The 19,073-nt window shown below is 38.1% G+C and overlaps 1 protein-coding gene across 1 annotated transcript in view; it reads left to right on the top strand.

The window, feature by feature from the left end:
* Window positions 1–19,073, top strand: part of PDLIM5 (PDZ and LIM domain 5) — a 150,145-nt gene that overhangs the window by 37,186 nt on the left and 93,886 nt on the right. Inside the window, exon 3 of the mRNA XM_032224129.1 lies at window positions 2,292–2,443. Coding sequence (XP_032080020.1) covers window positions 2,292–2,443 — 152 coding nt within the window. The remainder of the gene's footprint in view (window positions 1–2,291; window positions 2,444–19,073) is intronic.

Here is a 19,073-nt window from a genome sequence, read left to right on the forward strand (position 1 = left end):
ATACCATTCATTTATTTGCTGCTTGAACTTGTACTATTTCATTCCTTAGCCAAAGAGTCTGTGGTATTGTCTGCAGATGTGAATACTTTGGTTAGAATCTTTCATATCGGAACTGCATGGAAGGCTAGTTTCTAACTTTTATTATATATTATTATGTTATATTGGTGATCATTAACATTTCTTTCTTTTCTTGTGTTAGAACGCTTTACTCAAATCCTAAAATTAATTCAGTTTGCCCAGTGTACATTGGATTGGATCTGGCATATAAACACTCGTAATTAAATTATGTACTGTGCCCTGAAAATAAGACAAGGTCTTATAAGCACTTGACCTTATTTTTGGGGAGGTCTTATTATTTTTGAGGTGCAGGAAGCAGCGAGCATGGTCACCTCATGGCTGCTGCTGTGTTGCAATATTTTTGGGGAGGGATTATTATCCAGGGAGGTCTTATTAATATATTTTTCTCACACTATCTGGTTTGAATGGAAAAAAAAATTAAAATAACTTTGTATTTTTGCATTGTACAAATATAAGACATGAGAAAATCAACTCAAGTTCAAAGGAAAAAAATGTATTTGAAATGGGACATTTAATTTTGATTTATTGTCGAAGAGGTTTAGTTTTACACTTAGGGTTTTGATACCAACTAAATGAACTGTTATGTGAAATAACAATTTATCTGGTTTAGATCCTAAGATAAGTAAACTTAAAGGAATTTACAAAGGAATGTTTGCATTCCCTCAGCTGTTCTTGTTCTATCTATAAATCTTCTCTGGAAAGTTACCTTTTGGAAGAAATATTGTGTCCGTAAATACCCTTAGTAGAGGAGAGGATGCATGTCCAAAATCAGACAGTTTTATAATTAGTTGGCTGAAGAAAATTTACAATAAGGATGTTTATGCACTCTTCCTTTTCCCAATACTCCAATATGATCCTCCTCAAACTTTTGGCCAGTTCAAGAGCTCCATGGAGAAAGAATACAAGATGCAGTAATTATCTTCTGTGAGTTAAATCACATCTTAATAGCCAATTTCTACATGCAAACTGAAAACACTTGGACTCCTTGGACCTTTTCTTAAATAACTATGTTCTCTAAATCGGGGTCCCCAACCCCTAGTCCGGGGCATGCCAGAAACCCAGGCCACGTAAAAAAGTCACATCCACAGGATGCAGGCAGCACATGGAACCTTGCCCCCTACAGTCCAGGGAAAAACTTCTCTCCACGGAACCGATCCCTGGTGCCCAAAAAGGTTGGGGGCTGCTGGTCTAATTGGGATTTTTCATGAACCCAGTGCAAAATAATCAAGAACTTGTAGTCTTCAGTTTCTGCTTATTTATTTGTCATGCAAATCCCGCAATGATAAGTTGTGCTATATCAAATCCTGTGATAATTACATTATTGCTATGATCAACTTGCACTTTATTGTATTTTGTGATGTATTTTGTACATCAACTATAATTAATGAATAAGGGCATTGCTTGTCTCTGGAAATCTACTACTGTGATCCTGATAGCACAGGGTTGAATTTTCTTAGGATATACATGAAGTTGCTGGTACCCACAGTAATAGATTCACAAAACCTAGATGGTTGGGATTGCTAATTGGGGCAATGAGTTATATGTTAATACATTCATTTCCCAATTGACCATTATTGATAACCCAGCCTCCTAGTTCAGCTTATTGTCCTAAGACAAGGATTGTTTGCTAAAATGTCTTCTATAAATTTGTAGTTGAATCTTAGGTTCTTGGGTATGGTTTTCATTAGAAAATTATGCCAAGATTATTAGTCCTTAAAATGTATGCAGATGCAGTTTGTATTAAGTGCTGTGTGATAGACGAACTTGGCTTATTTATAACCCATAACTGATTAGTTTAACGTTGTAAATTAAGTAAACTGAGCTATTCCAGACCACTGGTTTCACCAAACAACCTTAGGATTAGGTTTTGGTTTAGTACAGGGGTGTCAAACTGGCATCCCTGTATGTGTAACGGGCAGGCCACGCCCATCCCAGCTCTGCGAATGGGAAAAACATTCAAAATGTCACATGACAGCAACATGACATGGCGAGTTTGACAACATTTGAACCTGGTTGATTTCATTCAGTGTTCACTCCATCCTAAGAGGATCTTATTCCTTTTCTATAGAGTGGATTCATTATAAGAATACAGTATTCTTTTCAAAGTTAAGTTCACTTTGAAATGTTCGTAATTCTTCTTGTTGGCCCTCATGACTCGGTTCTTAGAATGTGAATGAAAGCAAATAATGCTTACGTTACTGTGATTTTTGCAGTTGAGCGATGGAGGCAAAGCAGCGAATGCAAACGTCGGAATAGGTGATGTGGTCCTTAGCATTGATGGGATAAGCGCGGAAAGTATGACTCATCTGGAAGCACAAAACAAAATAAAGACCTGCTCGGGAAACCTGATTATGAATCTGCAAAGGTAATTATCATGATTGTTGGTATTACCATGACTATTATTGAATAACATTACCTTAGAAGAAAAAAGCATGCATTCTTCTTTCCCGGAATGCTTATGCCTTTTTTCTAACCTTGATTGTACCCTTTGTTTGTAATATTGAGAGCTTTGTATTGCACCATCAATGTATTATTTAAAAAACAGTCAAAGAGCTGTACGGTGCAAAATTGCAAGGACCTATGTTACACCACTTGCCTCTATTTCCCAATCCTTCTGATAGAGAACTAAAATGTCATCTAACTTTAGCTTTATTCATAACAACTCTTTAAAACGTTTTTTAAAAATCACCTACCCATTTATTATCCATTTATTCTTTAGGTTACTATGAAAAATATCTTTTTTAACAGATTACGAAGAAATAATATTGGTAAACATAGACCCCCTTTAAAATATTCTGCTTTTAAGCCTATGTGTGACAACTGTGAGAAAGCTTTCAGATGTACTCTATTAGTTTCCTTCAAAATTTAATTGTCCTAACACTTTTCTGTGTTTTTAGCCAATGATTCCTTTTTATTAAGGGGTAGTGGTAGGCTGCATTCTTTAAATACAGAATTTAAATTAATAACCTAAATAGAAGACCAATGTTTAATACTGTATGAGACTTCATGCTTAAGACTTGAAAAATAGCATGCAATGAAGTGAATTGTACATTCCAATGATATTACAAGCTGTCATTGGGAGTACTTATTCCTGGAAGTTTTCTCTCCATCCCACTGGCCATAAAGGATCATACAAAATAAAGTGCTCTCAAGAAAAAAATAGATCCACTGCAATATTCTTACAAGGAAACCAAATGGGCTTTCGTAATGAGGACAATGTCAACATGACACTGGGTACCGTCTCCCCCATTCAGAAGGTATCCAACAGGTTTCTGGGGAGGACAGTATGGGCCCGTGATGGCAAACCTATGGCATGCGTCCTGGAAGTGGCACTCAGAGCCATCTCTCTGGGCACGCCAGCCATCACCCATTGCTCTTCCAGATTCCGGTACATATGTGTGCCGGCCAGCTGATCTTCGTGGGGGGGGGAAAAGCACTGGAAACCGGAAGAGCAGCTCTGTGGCACACATGTGAACACTGGACAGCTGAGCTTCCAGTTTTGCTCTGGCCAGCTGGTCTTCGGGTGCGCATGCGTTCCAGAAACCAGAAGACGAGATGACATGCTGGAAACCAGAAGCTCAGCTTCCCATTGTACGCATGCGCACCGGGGAACTGCTCTTCCAGTTTTAGATGCTCCTGCACATGTGCACCTGGGAACTGCTTTTCTAGTTTCTGGCGTCATTCGTTCCCCCTTCCCCCCCCCCGCACGCGTTCCCGTTTTTGCATTTGGTGCCGAAAAGGTTTGCCAACACTGGTATAGGCTATCATTTATGCTGTGGCTAGATTAAAGCTGAAAGGATGTCCATCTGCTGATACGTCAAGAAGCGAAAATAATGTTTGATAATGTTTCAAAAATACACATATTACTAGCATGTAGAATGTTGGAACCATGAACCAGGACAAACCTGATGTTGCCAGAGCAGAAATGTTAAGACTGAACACAGACATTTTGGGAATCAGTGAACTGAAATAAATTTCAAATGGCAGAGAGGATCAGATCCACTGCAGACAAGAAAAATATAACAGAAATTAAGTAGCCATCATTATATATACAAGTGACAGAGTCAGTGCTCAGATATGTTAGAATGATTAAAAGAATCATAAGATCTCAAAAAATTTAGAAGGATCTCAAATTTTGATTCCAAGGCAAGCCAATCAGTATTATGTTGATTCAAATCTGGTGTTGCACCCACAGATACGAAAAAGGGGAACTGTTCTGTAGCAACATTTCAACACCACACCAAAAAAACCACAGCATATTCATTATATGAGACTGGATGCTAAAGTTGGAACTAAAGTAGCATCTGAAATAATGGAAACATTACGTTTCTATGTATAAAATGAAGCAGGAGACAGGCTAACAGTTGTGCCAAGAAAATGTAATATTTATAGCAAATACTTCCCCCCCCCACCAACAACCTAGAGCTGAGTTGATACACCACATCAACAGATGGATGACACCAAAATAAAATTCAGTATGTACTCTACAAGAAAAAAATGGAAGAGGCTTCGGGGGGAGGAGCCTGCCGCCGTCGGGAGCTCAACGAAGCTCCTGTCAGGATTCTGGTTCGTATATCTTATAAGATCTATAGATATCTCCCCTTTCTGGCAGAAAGGGGCAGGGAGAAGGTCAGTCGTTAGGATCTCTTTGTAATTCATAGCTTTTTTTTGCTGTGAATGGAGAAGAGGTTCAACATTAGCTGAGCCTTTACTCCGGCCAGTTTTCCGCGCTGCCTTTTTTGCAGCCCTAGGCAGATTGCCCCCCCCCCAGGACAAAGCTAAGCTATTTAAAAGTCAATCCGGGCGGGGACCATTCCTGAGGAATTTCTTCTATTACTATCTAAAATACCAGCTTCAATTTCGCAAAAGGCTCCCTTTCTTTTTTAGCTGCGTCACAAGATGGCGATCTCGTAGCTTTTGTGTTTGATGTGACGTACTTAGTCAGCCCTACCCTCCTGAAGGCTTCTCCGTACTAATTGCTAAAAGATTAACTGAGGGGAGCAGAGACTTTGATTTTTGGCTCGCTTGATTGCTTGTCTTTTATTTTTACTCTGGAATGGCTCCCAAATCTAAACAGAAGCGCTTCCTTAATAACATATCTCCAAAACTGCTATGAAGCCGCTACCCTTGCCTCCTACACCCTCCACGGGAGATTTGTTAACACAAGAATTTCTTCTCAAAACGCTTAATGATTTCAGACAGGAAATTAATCAACTGATATCGGATTTATATGATCAATTTGATGCTAAAATTGCTCAGGCAAAGAAGGATATGATCAGAGTAATGACAGTCATGACAGATTATATTGCTGAAACGGAGGACAAATTGGAACTTTTGGAAGAAACTAATCTTAATTTGATATCCAAAATTCAAACGTTACAACAGGAAATTGAAAATGCTCAAAAACAACTTGTCATGATAAATTATAATAAGACTGCTTTTGCAATTAGAGTTAGAGGATTGCGTGAAAACCAACAGGAGAATTTGAAACAGATCTTCTTTGAGGCTATCAGCCGCTTGGTGGGAAGTCCGGGATTTAACTTTGATTGGCAGATTCAAAGAATTTACCGCCAGAATTCGTGGGTAGCAAAACAGCGACAGCTTCCGAGGGACATAATTATATACTTTACCACAAGGGAATCCAGAAATGAGATAATACAGAGGCTTTACAGCAAGAGGTTGAGAATTGATGGACAGGACTTGATTGTTTTTAAAGAGATACCATCTCAAATATTAAGAACAAGGAGAGAGTACGCTTTCTTAACCGAAGAACTCAGAAATTCTCAGATTCCATACAAATGGGAAGTCCCAGCTGGTATTACAGTTACATTTGGCAACCAAAAACACCGCATTAATTCTGTCTGTGAAGCCCGAGAATTTTACTACGAGACCCTGAAGGCGGGACTTCCTGATTCATCCGGACCTGGAGAGAGACAAGGAGAAGGAGAAGACAAACAGCGAGACACGTGGCTACAAGGCGGAGGGTGTTGCTTTCCTCTTCCGGAAGGGCAGAAGACTAAAGAATAAAGACTTAGCGATGTTTTTAAAGCTTTATGATTTCCGTCTGGGATAAAATGGGAAAGTTGTATATCGATGATGAGACATGGAGACTGAAAGAAGCGTTGCTGATTGTGGACACATATTGTATATAAGATTTGTCTGAACTCTAACTCAAATTGCACATGAATTATTTTCCTAGGCGAGGAGAGCGGAGATTGCGAACTTTTTGAGTTGTGGTCTGGGACGAACGGAGTTGGGAGGCGCGTGGGAGAGGGAAGGGTAGCGAAAGCTTAATTAGACTACCTGGGGCTAGAATGCAAGCTGATGTTTGTTTGAGTTGCTATTTCAATATAAGGTCAAGAAAGATTGGTCGGAGAGTCTTCAGGAAAGTGGAGTAAATATGGGAGGAGCAATGGATGCGGATAAAATATATATGTGGATATGGATAAAGGCAGGGTGGAAGGTAAAAAATTTTACATGTGGAGGTGGGTAAGGATAGAAAGGGAGGTGTTGGAAATGAAAAATGAAAGAAGTACTTGAGTTTAATGGTTTTATAGAAAGGTTTGGATATTCGGATAAAAAAGAGATAAATTAAAGGTCTGAATAGATAGACAAAGCAATGAGACTTTTAGTTGGGGAATCCTAATTGATCAACTTACCTGGCTCTAATACAGTTTGAAACCCTGCAAGTAGTAAAATAACCGAAATTTGGAATGAGCTACATTGTTTAAGATTTACAGATAATGGGAAGCTGTGTTAACGTAGTGGGTTTATTGACCCTTCTTGTTTCTCCTTTCTTTTTGTGTGTGTGTGTGTTTTTTTTTTATTTTGTATTTTTTACTATTCTCTTTTTTTTTCTTTGGCTTTACCTTTATTTTATTTTTTTAATTTTAAAGTTAGCTGGCCTTATTATACTCAAATGCTTGTTAAAGAATTATGCCGGGTATGGGACCTGCGAAGCCGTAAGGGGGTTAGGGAGGGGGGATTATAGGGGGGAGGGGGGAGGGTGGAATTACAGTTTCAATTCTTAGAACAATAAGAATTCACTTGTATACTGTGGCTCGTTTTTCTTTTTTCTTTTTTTCTTTTTCTCTTTTATTTTAAAAAAAAAAAAAAAAAAAAAAACTGAAATGTATGGATACACCAAAGCGAGGAGAAGAGGGAAAGAGGAGGGAGAAGTAAAGAGGGAGTGAGAGGGAATGTAAGGAGGGGGAGATGGAGGGAGGGGGAGATGTTTGAGGGGGAAGGGAAGTAGAAGAGGGGAATGCTGGAGGGGTGAAATGAAAGTTGGAGGGGGAGAAGAGAGGGTGTATGGGGGAATGAAGTGTCATGTTGGGGTTTTTTTTCCCTTTTTTTTTACGCACAGTATATAAGTGATTGTATAAAATGAAAATGAAATGAAATAAATAAAATGTATTGAGACAGGGAAAAAAAAAAGATATAAATAAAAATAAAAAAATATATATAAAAAAAAGAAAAAAATGGAAGAATTTTATTAAGTCAGCAAAAAACAAGATTTAGTATTGCCTGTGGTTCAAATCACCCTACTAGATCTTTTTTTTTTTTGCTCCTTGAAAAGATATTTTTAAGTTGTAATTTTGCGAGAGGTTTGTGATCTCAGCCCTCCTGAAAAATTACAACTTCAAGAAAATCATCAAACCAACATGATATAATGGTTTTCCTAAGAAAATGTGTTGAAGGTGATAAATGTAAAGAGTGAGATCTTAAAGGGAAGCAAACCAAAATTCAAGACATGCAAAAAAGAAAAGAAGAAAAATGGCTGTTTGTTGTCAGGTTAAAAGTATTCTGCCTCCTTCAAAATGGAAGTAAAAAGGTGACGAAGCGGATCAGCGGTGGGTTTCCCATTTGTTACCATTGGTCCCCCCCCGTGCCCGCTTGCTTCTCCCTTGTGTACATGCGTCTGTCCATGAATGCGCTTTGCTCGCACGTCTTCCGCGCATGCACCCAGCCTCAAAAAGGTGCCTAAATAGATGTGGGCTGGTGGGCAGACCCACCTGTGATTTCCGCTACTGGTTTAGACGAACCGTTCTGAAGCAGCTGAATACCACCTCTGAGGGGTTGTATTCAAAGCAGCTTTATATTCAATAAAATTTTATAGAATACTGAGTTTCAGAAAAGAACAGGAAAACCCAAGAAAGTACAGCTAAATGAGCAATAGAAAAAGATGAAGGATAACAATCCAATTAACAGGACCAGTAAGATTTGTTAAAGAAAATTACAGAAATCAAGGAGATACCTTATGGAAAAATGGGAATAGTTTTTCCAAAAACAAATATTTAGGAAGAGGAGAGAAAGAAGAGATGAAAGAACTATAGAAAAAAAAATGACAGATATGAATGATTACTGATTTAGGGCGGGTCATTTTAAAAAGTGAAATTAAATAGACCCTAGAAAATGGTGCTAACAACTGCAGTAATTTTATTAAGTATAAAATTGTTTAAACTCTTTCCAAACGGCGCAGATTTTATGGTGTGCAAAATACAGCAGTGGTCTAGGGATGGAAAAGAACAATTTAAATTCCAATACCAAGTATGGTCTCTGGTAAAAATTGCGAAACAATTGTACTTAATCTGCATGTTGTCGGATAGAGCTTAAGAGTTTACAGTGCAAACAACACATGGAATGGAAACTGACAGATGCTATATTCAGAAAATACAGACAAGGGAAATCCAAAAAGAAATAATGTCCATTGTTTACTGATTATATAAACACTTACATAGTTCATAACAGATTAGCTAGCCCTTAAAAACCTGGTGCACTTTTACCACGTTGTTTGCCTACTGAACAATCTGCCTGATGACCATCAATTTGAATAACAACTAAATTGTTCACAGTTGGGAACCACTGTATACTGTCCCCCTCGTTCAATTAGCAGGCTATATGATGACAAATGCTTGAATAGAAGAAACAGCAATTGGAATTAAATTGTTGGGAGAACAACTTCAGACAGGCTGGATATTACTAAGAGTAGAAGTGAAGGAAGCCTAAGGAATCTCTGGTTAAAGATAAATCAAGAGAGTACAGAAACTGTTCAATATTTTTTTTAAAAAGGTTTCATCAGTTAAATAATAGAATTGTTTGATCAAAAGTAATAATTGATCTCTTGTATCTATACCGTGTTTCCCCGAAAATAAGGCAGGGTCTTATTTTCTTTTGACCCCCAAAATAAGTGCTTGGCTTTAATTTCCGGGAGGTCTTATTATTTTTTAGTTGCAAGAGGTGGCGAGTGTGGTCACATCATGGTGGCTGCTGCTGTGTTGCAATATTTTTGCGAACCGCTTATTTTAGCACATATGCTCAAAAGCCTGATTGGGCATATTATCCGGGGAGGTCTTATTTTCAGGGAAACAGGGTAGCTATAGATTGTTTTGGCCTGAAACATGACTAAACAAAGATTTTGTATGACAGTTCTTATGAATCAATTATGCAATCAATTACGTATCAATTATTTAACTAGTCAACTACAATTTTAGACTGTCAATATATACCTTACCAGAAGTATATTCTGAAGCGAATAGACCAGCGATGGCAAACCTTTTTTGGCTCGCGTACCGTAAGTGGGGGGAGTGCAGGGGGGTCCTGTGTGGGCATGCCACACCCATAACGCAATGCGCGAACCCCCTCATTGCGCATGCACGCACTACGGGCACGACACCCCATTTTTTGCATGCTTTTTTTCGCCCTCCCCAGGCTCCAGAGGATTTATAGAAGCCTGGGTAGGGCGAAAGCAGCCCCCCCCCCCGGAGACCCTCCAGAGGCTTCAGGGACCTTCAGGAGGCTCCCTAAAGCCTTCGGAGCGTTCAAAACGACCCTCCGAGCAAACCGGAAGTCTGTTCCCGAACTTCTGGTTTGCCCATAGTGCCGTTTTGTGTGCTCCTGAGGCTTCAGGGACGCTCATGGAGCCTCTGGAGGGCCTCCGGGGGGGGCTCTTTTTGCCCTCCCCATGCTCTTATAAAGCCTCTGGGAGTCTGGGGAGGGCAAAAAATGGCTTTAAAAAGGGTGAACTCAGCTGGCCAGCACGCACATGTGCGCCGGCCAGCTGACAGGGCAGCGTCTCGCGTGCCCTGACAAATGGCTCCGGGTGCCACAGGTTCGCCATCCTGGGAATAGATCATCTTTTGAAGTAATATGTTCAAGAAGTATCCTATGAAGTTAGCACCTTAGAGATATTTTTCTCTAGCATCAGGTATTTGATCCTGAAAAACCCATGACTGCAACAAATCTTTATGTAGGACTTTTAAACACGGTCTTTCTGCTTTGTTTCAATCATTGTAAGAATCCATTCAGTCTTCAGCAATGAAGGATTTGCCAACCCCAAATAAATGAATTCAGCTCCATTCATTACATGTAATGTCCACTGAGATTTGCGGGGGAATTAAATTTCTGCTGAAAGCTAACTTCTGGATATATAAAAAGTGCAGTGGAATAATGATGATTAATATGGGGACAGAAATAGAAGAAGCTAGTTTTTAGTTTTCATTTGATGACCAGTTTAGCAAACCCTTGGAGAGTTTTCGTTGCACTAACTTGATAGAAAATGAGTCAATTTTCCAGCCCCCGTACAGGATGTGACTCACTATTGACTGCCACCAAAGATTGTACAGAATTAGGCTGGTAAAGATCAAATGAAGAGCCCTTGGGAACAGACATGGCATCTTAGCTTTGTTTAAGAGGGAATGATGTCTTATGGTCTTATGCCAGTTTCCAATCCTACATTTTCCATCTGTTTTTAATCCTTTTTTGCATCCGAGAAGCATTTGACAATGTATTTTTGTAAGTGTGCTTATGCAGTGTGTTCCTGCCATCACAGATAGATAATAAATGCTTTGAGCAACTTTTACAAACGCAAGTAATTCAGAGGATGCTGGACCAAGAGGCTGCCTTAAATGTTATACCTAGACTGTAGTTCATTTCATCAGATGCACATGATATATTTTGTATAGTTCAGTATGTTTTTTATCAATTATTTTTCTTCTCTTTATTTTATTTTATTTTTTTATTTATCAATATTTTTATTTCCATTTTCATTTTAGATTTACATTTAGAAGGTTTATTTATATGCCGCCCTTTTCCCTGGGGGGACTCAGGGCGGCTCACAATCCAAAAAGGAAAGGGGGGAAAACAGACTTTTTACATATAAGACAATACATAATTAAAACACAACATTCATACCATTCGGGCGGGTTACAATCTAGGTCGTGTGGAGGTAATTGGCAGTAGGCGGTCTCTCAAGTACCCAGATCCACTACCATGAAGGGCTTTATGGGTGACAAGTAGCACCTTGAAGCGTATCCGGAGATCGACAGGTAGCCAGTGCAGCTCGCGGAGGATAGGTGTTATGTGGGTGAAGCGAGGTGCACCCACAATCGCTCGCGCGGCTGCATTCTGGACTAGCTGAAGTCGCCGAATACTCCTCAAGGGCAGCCCCATGTAGAGCACATTGCAGTACTCCAGCCTAGAGGTCACAAGGGCACGAGTGACTGTTGTGAGAGCCTCCCGGTTCAGGTAGGGGCGCAACTGGTGCACCAGGCGAACCTGGGCAAATGCCCCCCTGGTCACAGCTGACAAATGGTGTTCAAAAGTCAGCTGTGGGTCCAGGAGGACTCCCAAGTTGCGGACCCTGTCTGAGGGGTGTAATGTTTGACCCCCCAGCCTGAGTGATGGAATACTTGCCAAATTGGTGGGAGGGAAACACAACAGCCATTTTCATAACACACACTCACATGTATACTATACATAGCCCATATCATATAGTATTAAATAATAATTACATCAGTTCCTCTTGTCAACAATACCCAGAAAAATAGAAACCCATTATAGCTCTTCTGCTCTCCATATCAATTATTTTTCTGAACGTCCACAAAAATTATTCTTCATGTAACCCCTGTTTGTTTCCAGATTTCATTTTTAACTAATCCTGATTGCATTTTTATAAATTTATAATTATAATTCTATATTAAATTTATATGACACCTATACAGGTTATATATCTATTGGGAATTATACCACCGAAGCCTAACTTTTGAACAATATTAAATATACAAATGGATGTCACATTATTATATTTTATTGCAACCCATTTCTTAGCTGTATGCTTTTTTCTAAACAAATAATACCAGTGTTTTCCCAAAAATAAGACCGGGTCTTATATTAATTTTTAATCCAAAAGATACATTGGGGTTTATTTTCTGGTTATTTTGGGGAAAATATGTTACTAAACGTGTCTGACTGATAATCTTAACTGGGAGCTTATTTTGGGGGTAGGGCTTATATTAAGCACACCCCAAAAATCATGCTAGGGCTTATTTTATAGTTGGGTCTTACTTTTGGGGAAACATATTATTCTCGGGTGGGGGCAGTACTAGAGTCATAGTTTATAGTGCTAACAATAAGACAACAAATTATGTAATGATTAGGCTATATTTAATGCTCATTCTTTTTACTTTCAACCAGTTTGTTAGTTGTTTCAATCTATATTACTCTTTGACTGAAATAAAGTTTGACTATAAATAGCTTTTACCATTTCTCAAGGTTTTTTCTGGAATAAGCTACATCATTGATTGTAATAACCATAAGACTCACTTACTAGTTTGCAATTTGTACTTGCATTAATTTTTTTAAATGCCTGTAATTAAAAATACATAGGATATACAGTTACAGACAACACATTACTTACAGTTCATTTATTACTTCTACAACCCAAGATGTGCACTGCTTTTTTTATAGCATGGCTGCTATACTAGAATTGAACCAGATTTTCAAACAAAGTGTAAAGCACATCATGGGAAATCAGAATAATGAACAAGTTTTAACTTTTATCCTTACACTTTCTGTGTGTTGATTTCATCTCTAGCAGCCAATCCAGAATGGCTGCCCTGCCTCACTGTCTTTTGGTTAAATGAAAGATGGGCAGCTATATAAAAATGTTTTAAATAAATAAAATAGTTTTAAGTGATTTTATATGTTTTTCGGATTTTTGATTGGGAGCCGCCCAGAGTTGGTGGGAAAATGGGTGGCTTAATAAATATTTTAAATAAATAGATTTGAGTGATTTTATATGTTTTTCAGGTTTTTTATTTGGAGCTGCCCAGAATTGGTTGAAAGATGAGCGGCTGTATAAATATTTTAAACAAATAAAATAGCTTTAAGTGATTGTATATGTTTTTTTGATTTTTGATAGGAAGCCGCCCAATGTTGGTTGAAAGATGGGTGGCTATATACAGTACATGTTTTAAATCACTAAATAAAGTCAAAGTCAAAAATTAGTTGTTTAGCTGAGACAATTTAACAGTAGTTAGCTAAACTCTTTGAATGGGGTTGATTCAAATACAACTGATGCTAAACTTCAAATGATGATTTAAGTGAGTTTGTATTACCGGTACATTGTATTGTTTAGTTGTTGGTCCTGTTTTTCTCAAATTTAGCAGGAGAAGACCTGAATTCATTTGTGGGCTAGGTTTTTTTTATAAGCATCAGTATAATCTTTAAATATTGATAAAATGTTGAGATCTGCAAATTAAATTATTAGGAACCTTCTTTCTCTAATAGTTTGTATTAACAAAGTTTCTCTAAGTTTCTACTTCCCTTTGTATTACAACATCCTGTGCCAGTTTCTATTTAAAAGTTTTATATTTCTAATAAAATGCTGCCTGGGAAAAATAAATTTCATACAACTTGAAACCATGTAGTTTACTGTAAATGATCTTTTAAATTTTGTATTGAAAATTGAGAAATACCTTTAATATAATAATTAATGTCTTTCATCAAGAAAAGTACATAACATTTCTTTAGTACAGAATGAGTTTGAATTAAAAACAGTTTGCTCAAAACTTTCAAAATTGTTTTGCATTCAAAATAATGTGCTTGGTATTTGAAACAGTTTGAATTCAAAGCATTTCATATTCTATCTATGAATGGGCTCACTCTTAATTCCTACTTGCTAATTCCAAGTAAAACCAATAGTCCTAATCTTCAGACATTTTTAATGTGAATATGGTTATCTATCTATTGTGCATTAGCTTAAACTGCAGATTTGCACTGATTTAAGAAAAACAAAACCTATAACTAGAAGCTGCAAGTTCATCAGATGAATATGTTTTTGTTAACATCTCTAAGCGCTTATTGTCAGATAAATTTTCACTTTCCCATTTTAAACCAAATTTCAGGTATATTGTTTTTTTAACCTTTTCTTCTATGAAAGTTGTCTAATAGCATTTTTATTAGCATTAAGACTGCGTCAAGTATTCAGGTCAGCATTGACATAATTCCTTTTCTAGAAGCCTAGTAAATGTTGATTGGTAAGATGAGAACAATATTTAAAATTCCACTCTAGTTTGAGCTAAGAATGGGTTTTCGATGGTAGGAAATGGCAGTCATGGGATTCTGCTAAATATACTTGCAAAGCCCAGTTTCAAGACTCACTTGCCTATTTTTGTTCACACACCCCAAAGCATATGTACACTATTTAATGTGGTGAGAAAGAGGCCTCAGCATCTTTCATGGCAATCCAACTTCCCTAATGGCATTGTAACATTCTGCTCCCAGGTTTTTTCTTTTTCAGTGATAGCGTGTTGTTTTCTTTTGTTTCACATAAGAACATATGGAAGCCAGATGCTGCTTTGGGGGCAAAGTTTCAGTGATTTAACACAACTTAAATTAATTATTTGGTAAGCTACTAAAATAAATAAATAAGTGGAATGTGGGTTTGGAATCAGTTGAATAAGGATGAATGTCAACCACTTTTTTGTTCCAAACATTAACCAGAAGGATAGATAATTACTCATATACAGGTAGTCCACAACCACAATTGGGACTACAAGTATTTTTCCAGTGAGACTGGTCTATCGGGGCAGCCTGGTCTACTCAAATATGGTATGGAGCATACTGTTTGCGGTTTCGCCTTTCAGCCCCAATCCAGGAGCCTTCGCAGGCAGTCGCTTCCACGACAAACTATTTAAATTTACCGACAAAGAAATAAATGGAGACCAGTAGACCTATTTCAGGTTGTTTAGCTCTTAGCAGCTATTCATACCCTTCTGGGATTTGGCTAGCTGATGAGAGCTAAACAGTTTGAAATAGCTATACTACTCTCCCCTTTATTTCTTTGTCGGTAAATTTAAATTGGATTGGGACTACAACTTCAATTGCCGAGCAAGGCTGTACTTAACTGAGTCATGCTCAAATTTTACAATTTTTTTTTTTTTTGCCATGGTTAAACAAATCACTGCGGTTGTACAAGGAGCAACACAGTTGTTAAGTGAATCTGCTTCTCCTATTGCTTTTGCCCCATTTTGGCCAGCAGAGGCCAGGGGGGTCGGCTGGTCCTTTGATATTTCCAAGCCAACCCTGCGGGCCAGAACTAAACACCCTGTGGGGCGGATGCGGCCCACATGCCTTGAGTTTGACACCCTGGTTTAACATAATGATTATTGGATTCAGTATCAATATACATCAGACTAAAGGAAATAGATAATTGGAGGGTGCAAAGCCAACAGCTCATGGTTCTTCACTGATTTTTATGGCGGAACAGTTGGTTTTGAATTAATCACACACACTTGTATGTGCACACATACACAACCCCTCAGTTGTTACTTTCAGTTGCGCTTGCTAAGGAACAGCAGTTGGACATGCTGTAGCCTTTGGCCCCCCTTATCCTGCTTGAACGCTTTTTAAAAGCATCAAATTGGGTTTCCCTGTGAGAAATAAGACAAATGGTAGGCCTTTTGGTCTGCTTTTAAGTTTGTGTCCCTTTCGTGTAACATTTATAAACATTTTCAGTATGGCTTGGCAAAGAAAATAAATTCAAACAGGATTGCTGTGAGAGCAATTCATTTGAAGCGATTCTGAATCCAATGCCTGAGAGAGATGGATTAGTTTCTGGAAATACTTTTCCTAACATAGGATATTTAAAGAAAAAAAATGACATAGAATAAAAAAAAATCTTAAATATTAATATAATTTGAACTATTGTTACCTATTGCTGCTATCTCAGAAATAGCATGTATATTTTCCATTTCATTGAGTATATTTTTATATTTTCACTAGGTTATTTGCTTTTTGTTTTGTTGTTGAAAGATCTCTTCAGGAAATTTTACTTCCTCAATCAGATTGGGAATTTAAGGAAATGTCTTTCGTTTGAGCTTATTTAAATTCATCTTTAATACCCAAGTGACTTTTAATAACTATGCAGTGATGAAATTTGGTACCATATTAACTCAAGGACATATGGCATCCCTGGCAGTGATGGACTTGGGAACCCATCAAAACTGGTACACTGTGACGGGGCCATGTGCACCCACAGCCCTGTGATGCCACAGCTGCTCGGCGGAGGTTGCGCAGACACTGTGCACACGTGCGCAATTGGCCCATTTCCCTCAAAAAAGCGGTAAGGAAGGCGGGTGGGCCAATGAGCCACCGTTCTAGTATGGTGGCCGTTGTTCCCAGTTGCCATCGGCATGCCTGTACCGGGGCATCCTACCCAGAACCCTCCACTGATCCACCACTGAAGGAGAGGCAGCATTGAAGCTTCTTAAGCTTTATCACCTTAAATCAGTGTCTGTACAGCCTTAGCTTAATATTGCCCTTAATTATACAGTTGCGCTGCGGTTATGATTTTTACATTTGGTTTGGGGTTTTGTTGTAGAATCCTGAACAACAACAATCCTAAAGAAGATGCAACAGGATGGGAAGTTGGTCAGAATCTGGTCAGGTAGCCCTCAACTTACAACCACAATTGAATCCAAAATTTATGTTGCTAAGTGAGAAATTTGTTAAGTGAGTTTTGCTGCATTTTACGATTTTTCTTGCCCCATTTGTTAAGCGAACAACTGCAGTTGTTAAATTAGTAACACAGTTGTTAGGTGAATCTGGCTTCCCCATTGACTTTGCTTGTCAGAAGATCGCAAAACGGGATCACAGGACCCAGTTGTTAGGCATCCAAATGTAAATCACATGACCATGTGGATGCTACAATGGTAATAAGTGTGAAAATAAGTCCCTTTTTTCAGTGCCTTTATAACTTCAAACGGTTACTAAATGAACTGTTGTAAGTCGAGGACTGCCAGTAATTATCTTCATGATTGTGTATTGTGCTTGTGCAAGGTTGTCAAACTCAAGCCCGGGGGGCTGGATCCAGCCCCATGGAGTGCTTAGATCTGGCCCGTGGGCCGACCTGGAAACAGAGAAGGAGTGGCTCGTGCAGCCCTTTCAAGCTCCATTTTCATTGGTTGCAGGAAGACATTGGAGTCAAAAACGGAGTTCAGGAGCCCGTTTTTGTTGATAGAGCGCTCAAGCCACCACAGACACCCGCCACACAAGTGACGTCCAGCTGGCCATGCACAAGGCCTAATGTGGCCCTCAATGAAATCGAGTTTGACACCCTTGTAGTGGAATCGGATAAAATTTTAATCTTTGTAATTATTTTGCAATCAAAGTTGATTGTTTCTGGCTTATGGTAATCTTTTGTTTTACATATTTGCTCCTCTATTAAACAAGACATTACTTGGAAACTTAAAAATAAGAAGAAAACTACTTTACACGGAGTAAGGTGCATGCAATTAGGGCTTTTCATATGAACTAATTAATTAGTTCAAGGTAAATTAGCCCAAGGTTAATTTAGCCAAGTTTACTCAGTGATGGTACACAGCATTGTTATTTCCAAAGTGTTGGCTCTGAGAAAACCTCTCTGTATGTTATTGCTTTATTAAGTTCTTTAGAAATGAAACTCCTGACCCATAGCTGGCAGACAGTTTTACAATCAGGCGAAATTGCTTCCTGTTATGAAGAGAAAAGACTTTTTTTTCAGTCACTCTGGAATGTTGGATTAGCCATTCTGAAGCCAGCCTATTCCTGTATGTAGGCACCAGACTTATTGTAATGACACAAAGATTAATTCTCTTGATGCCTTAATTATAGATAGCTGCTTTTGTTTCTCTAATGTAGTATTTTTTGAACTTTACGATGTGTGGGTTAGGCAACTTTTAAGGTGCATGGACTTCCAACTCTCAGAATTCCCCAGTTGGCTGGGGATTTCTGGGAGTTGAAGACCACACACCTTATATAAAGTTTTTTTATTTTTGCATTTCCATAACATATAATCTCATGTATACTATTACATAGCCAACATCGTATTGTATTATTAAATGTTTACATCAATTCATCTTACCATCAACTCCCAAAAACAATTATTGGCTCTTCTGCTCTCCATACACCATATTTGTCCCTTATCCATCACTTTCTTCTCCCTGTCTCCTTCCCGCTCCCTACCTTAAAGTTGCCACAGTTCAGAAATGCTGCTCTAAGGATAAACAGTGATTTGAAATATATCCATTAAAAGTGTTGTAGGTATCACTGACATTTATTTTCGCACTTTTTGCCCTCTGGTTTATTGAATTGATATGATCTTCCTGGTCAATAATAGAAAGGAATCTTACACTTTGTGGATCTCTGAAAATGTTCTTTTATTTAATGTATGTGCCACTAAAACAGTAAAACTCAGATGATTAATTAAAAAAAACATTGAAATTCAACTCTGTATCTTTTCATTAAGAATCGGAGAATATAGAAATTGGAAACAAAAGCATCTTGTTTAAGTTTTGCAATCAAATGTTTTTTAAAAAAAGGTTAAACATTTTCTTTCTTCAAAACTGGTCTAATGCTTTCATTGATTTTGTGAACAAGATGTATATGCTTGATGTTAGTTATCAATTATGTGTTTGGTACAATTTTCTTTATTTTTTGGTGTCAGGTGTTCGCTGAATTGTTTTTTCCCAGCCACTCTTTTGAGGGAAAAAGGTGCATCTTATAGGCCGAAAAATACAGTAAACTGAGGCACTTGACGCCGGTTATGCCATAAATGTATAATATTTCGATTTTAGCATTAGATAATGCAGAATGACTCACTGATACATCTTGCTCACAAAATCAATGAAAGTTCTGAAGAAAGACTTTCTGAGCCACCTTGCACTAACTGTACA

Source organism: Thamnophis elegans, chromosome 9 (genome assembly GCF_009769535.1).
Source record: "Thamnophis elegans isolate rThaEle1 chromosome 9, rThaEle1.pri, whole genome shotgun sequence".
NCBI classification, from domain to species: Eukaryota; Metazoa; Chordata; class Lepidosauria; order Squamata; family Colubridae; genus Thamnophis; species Thamnophis elegans.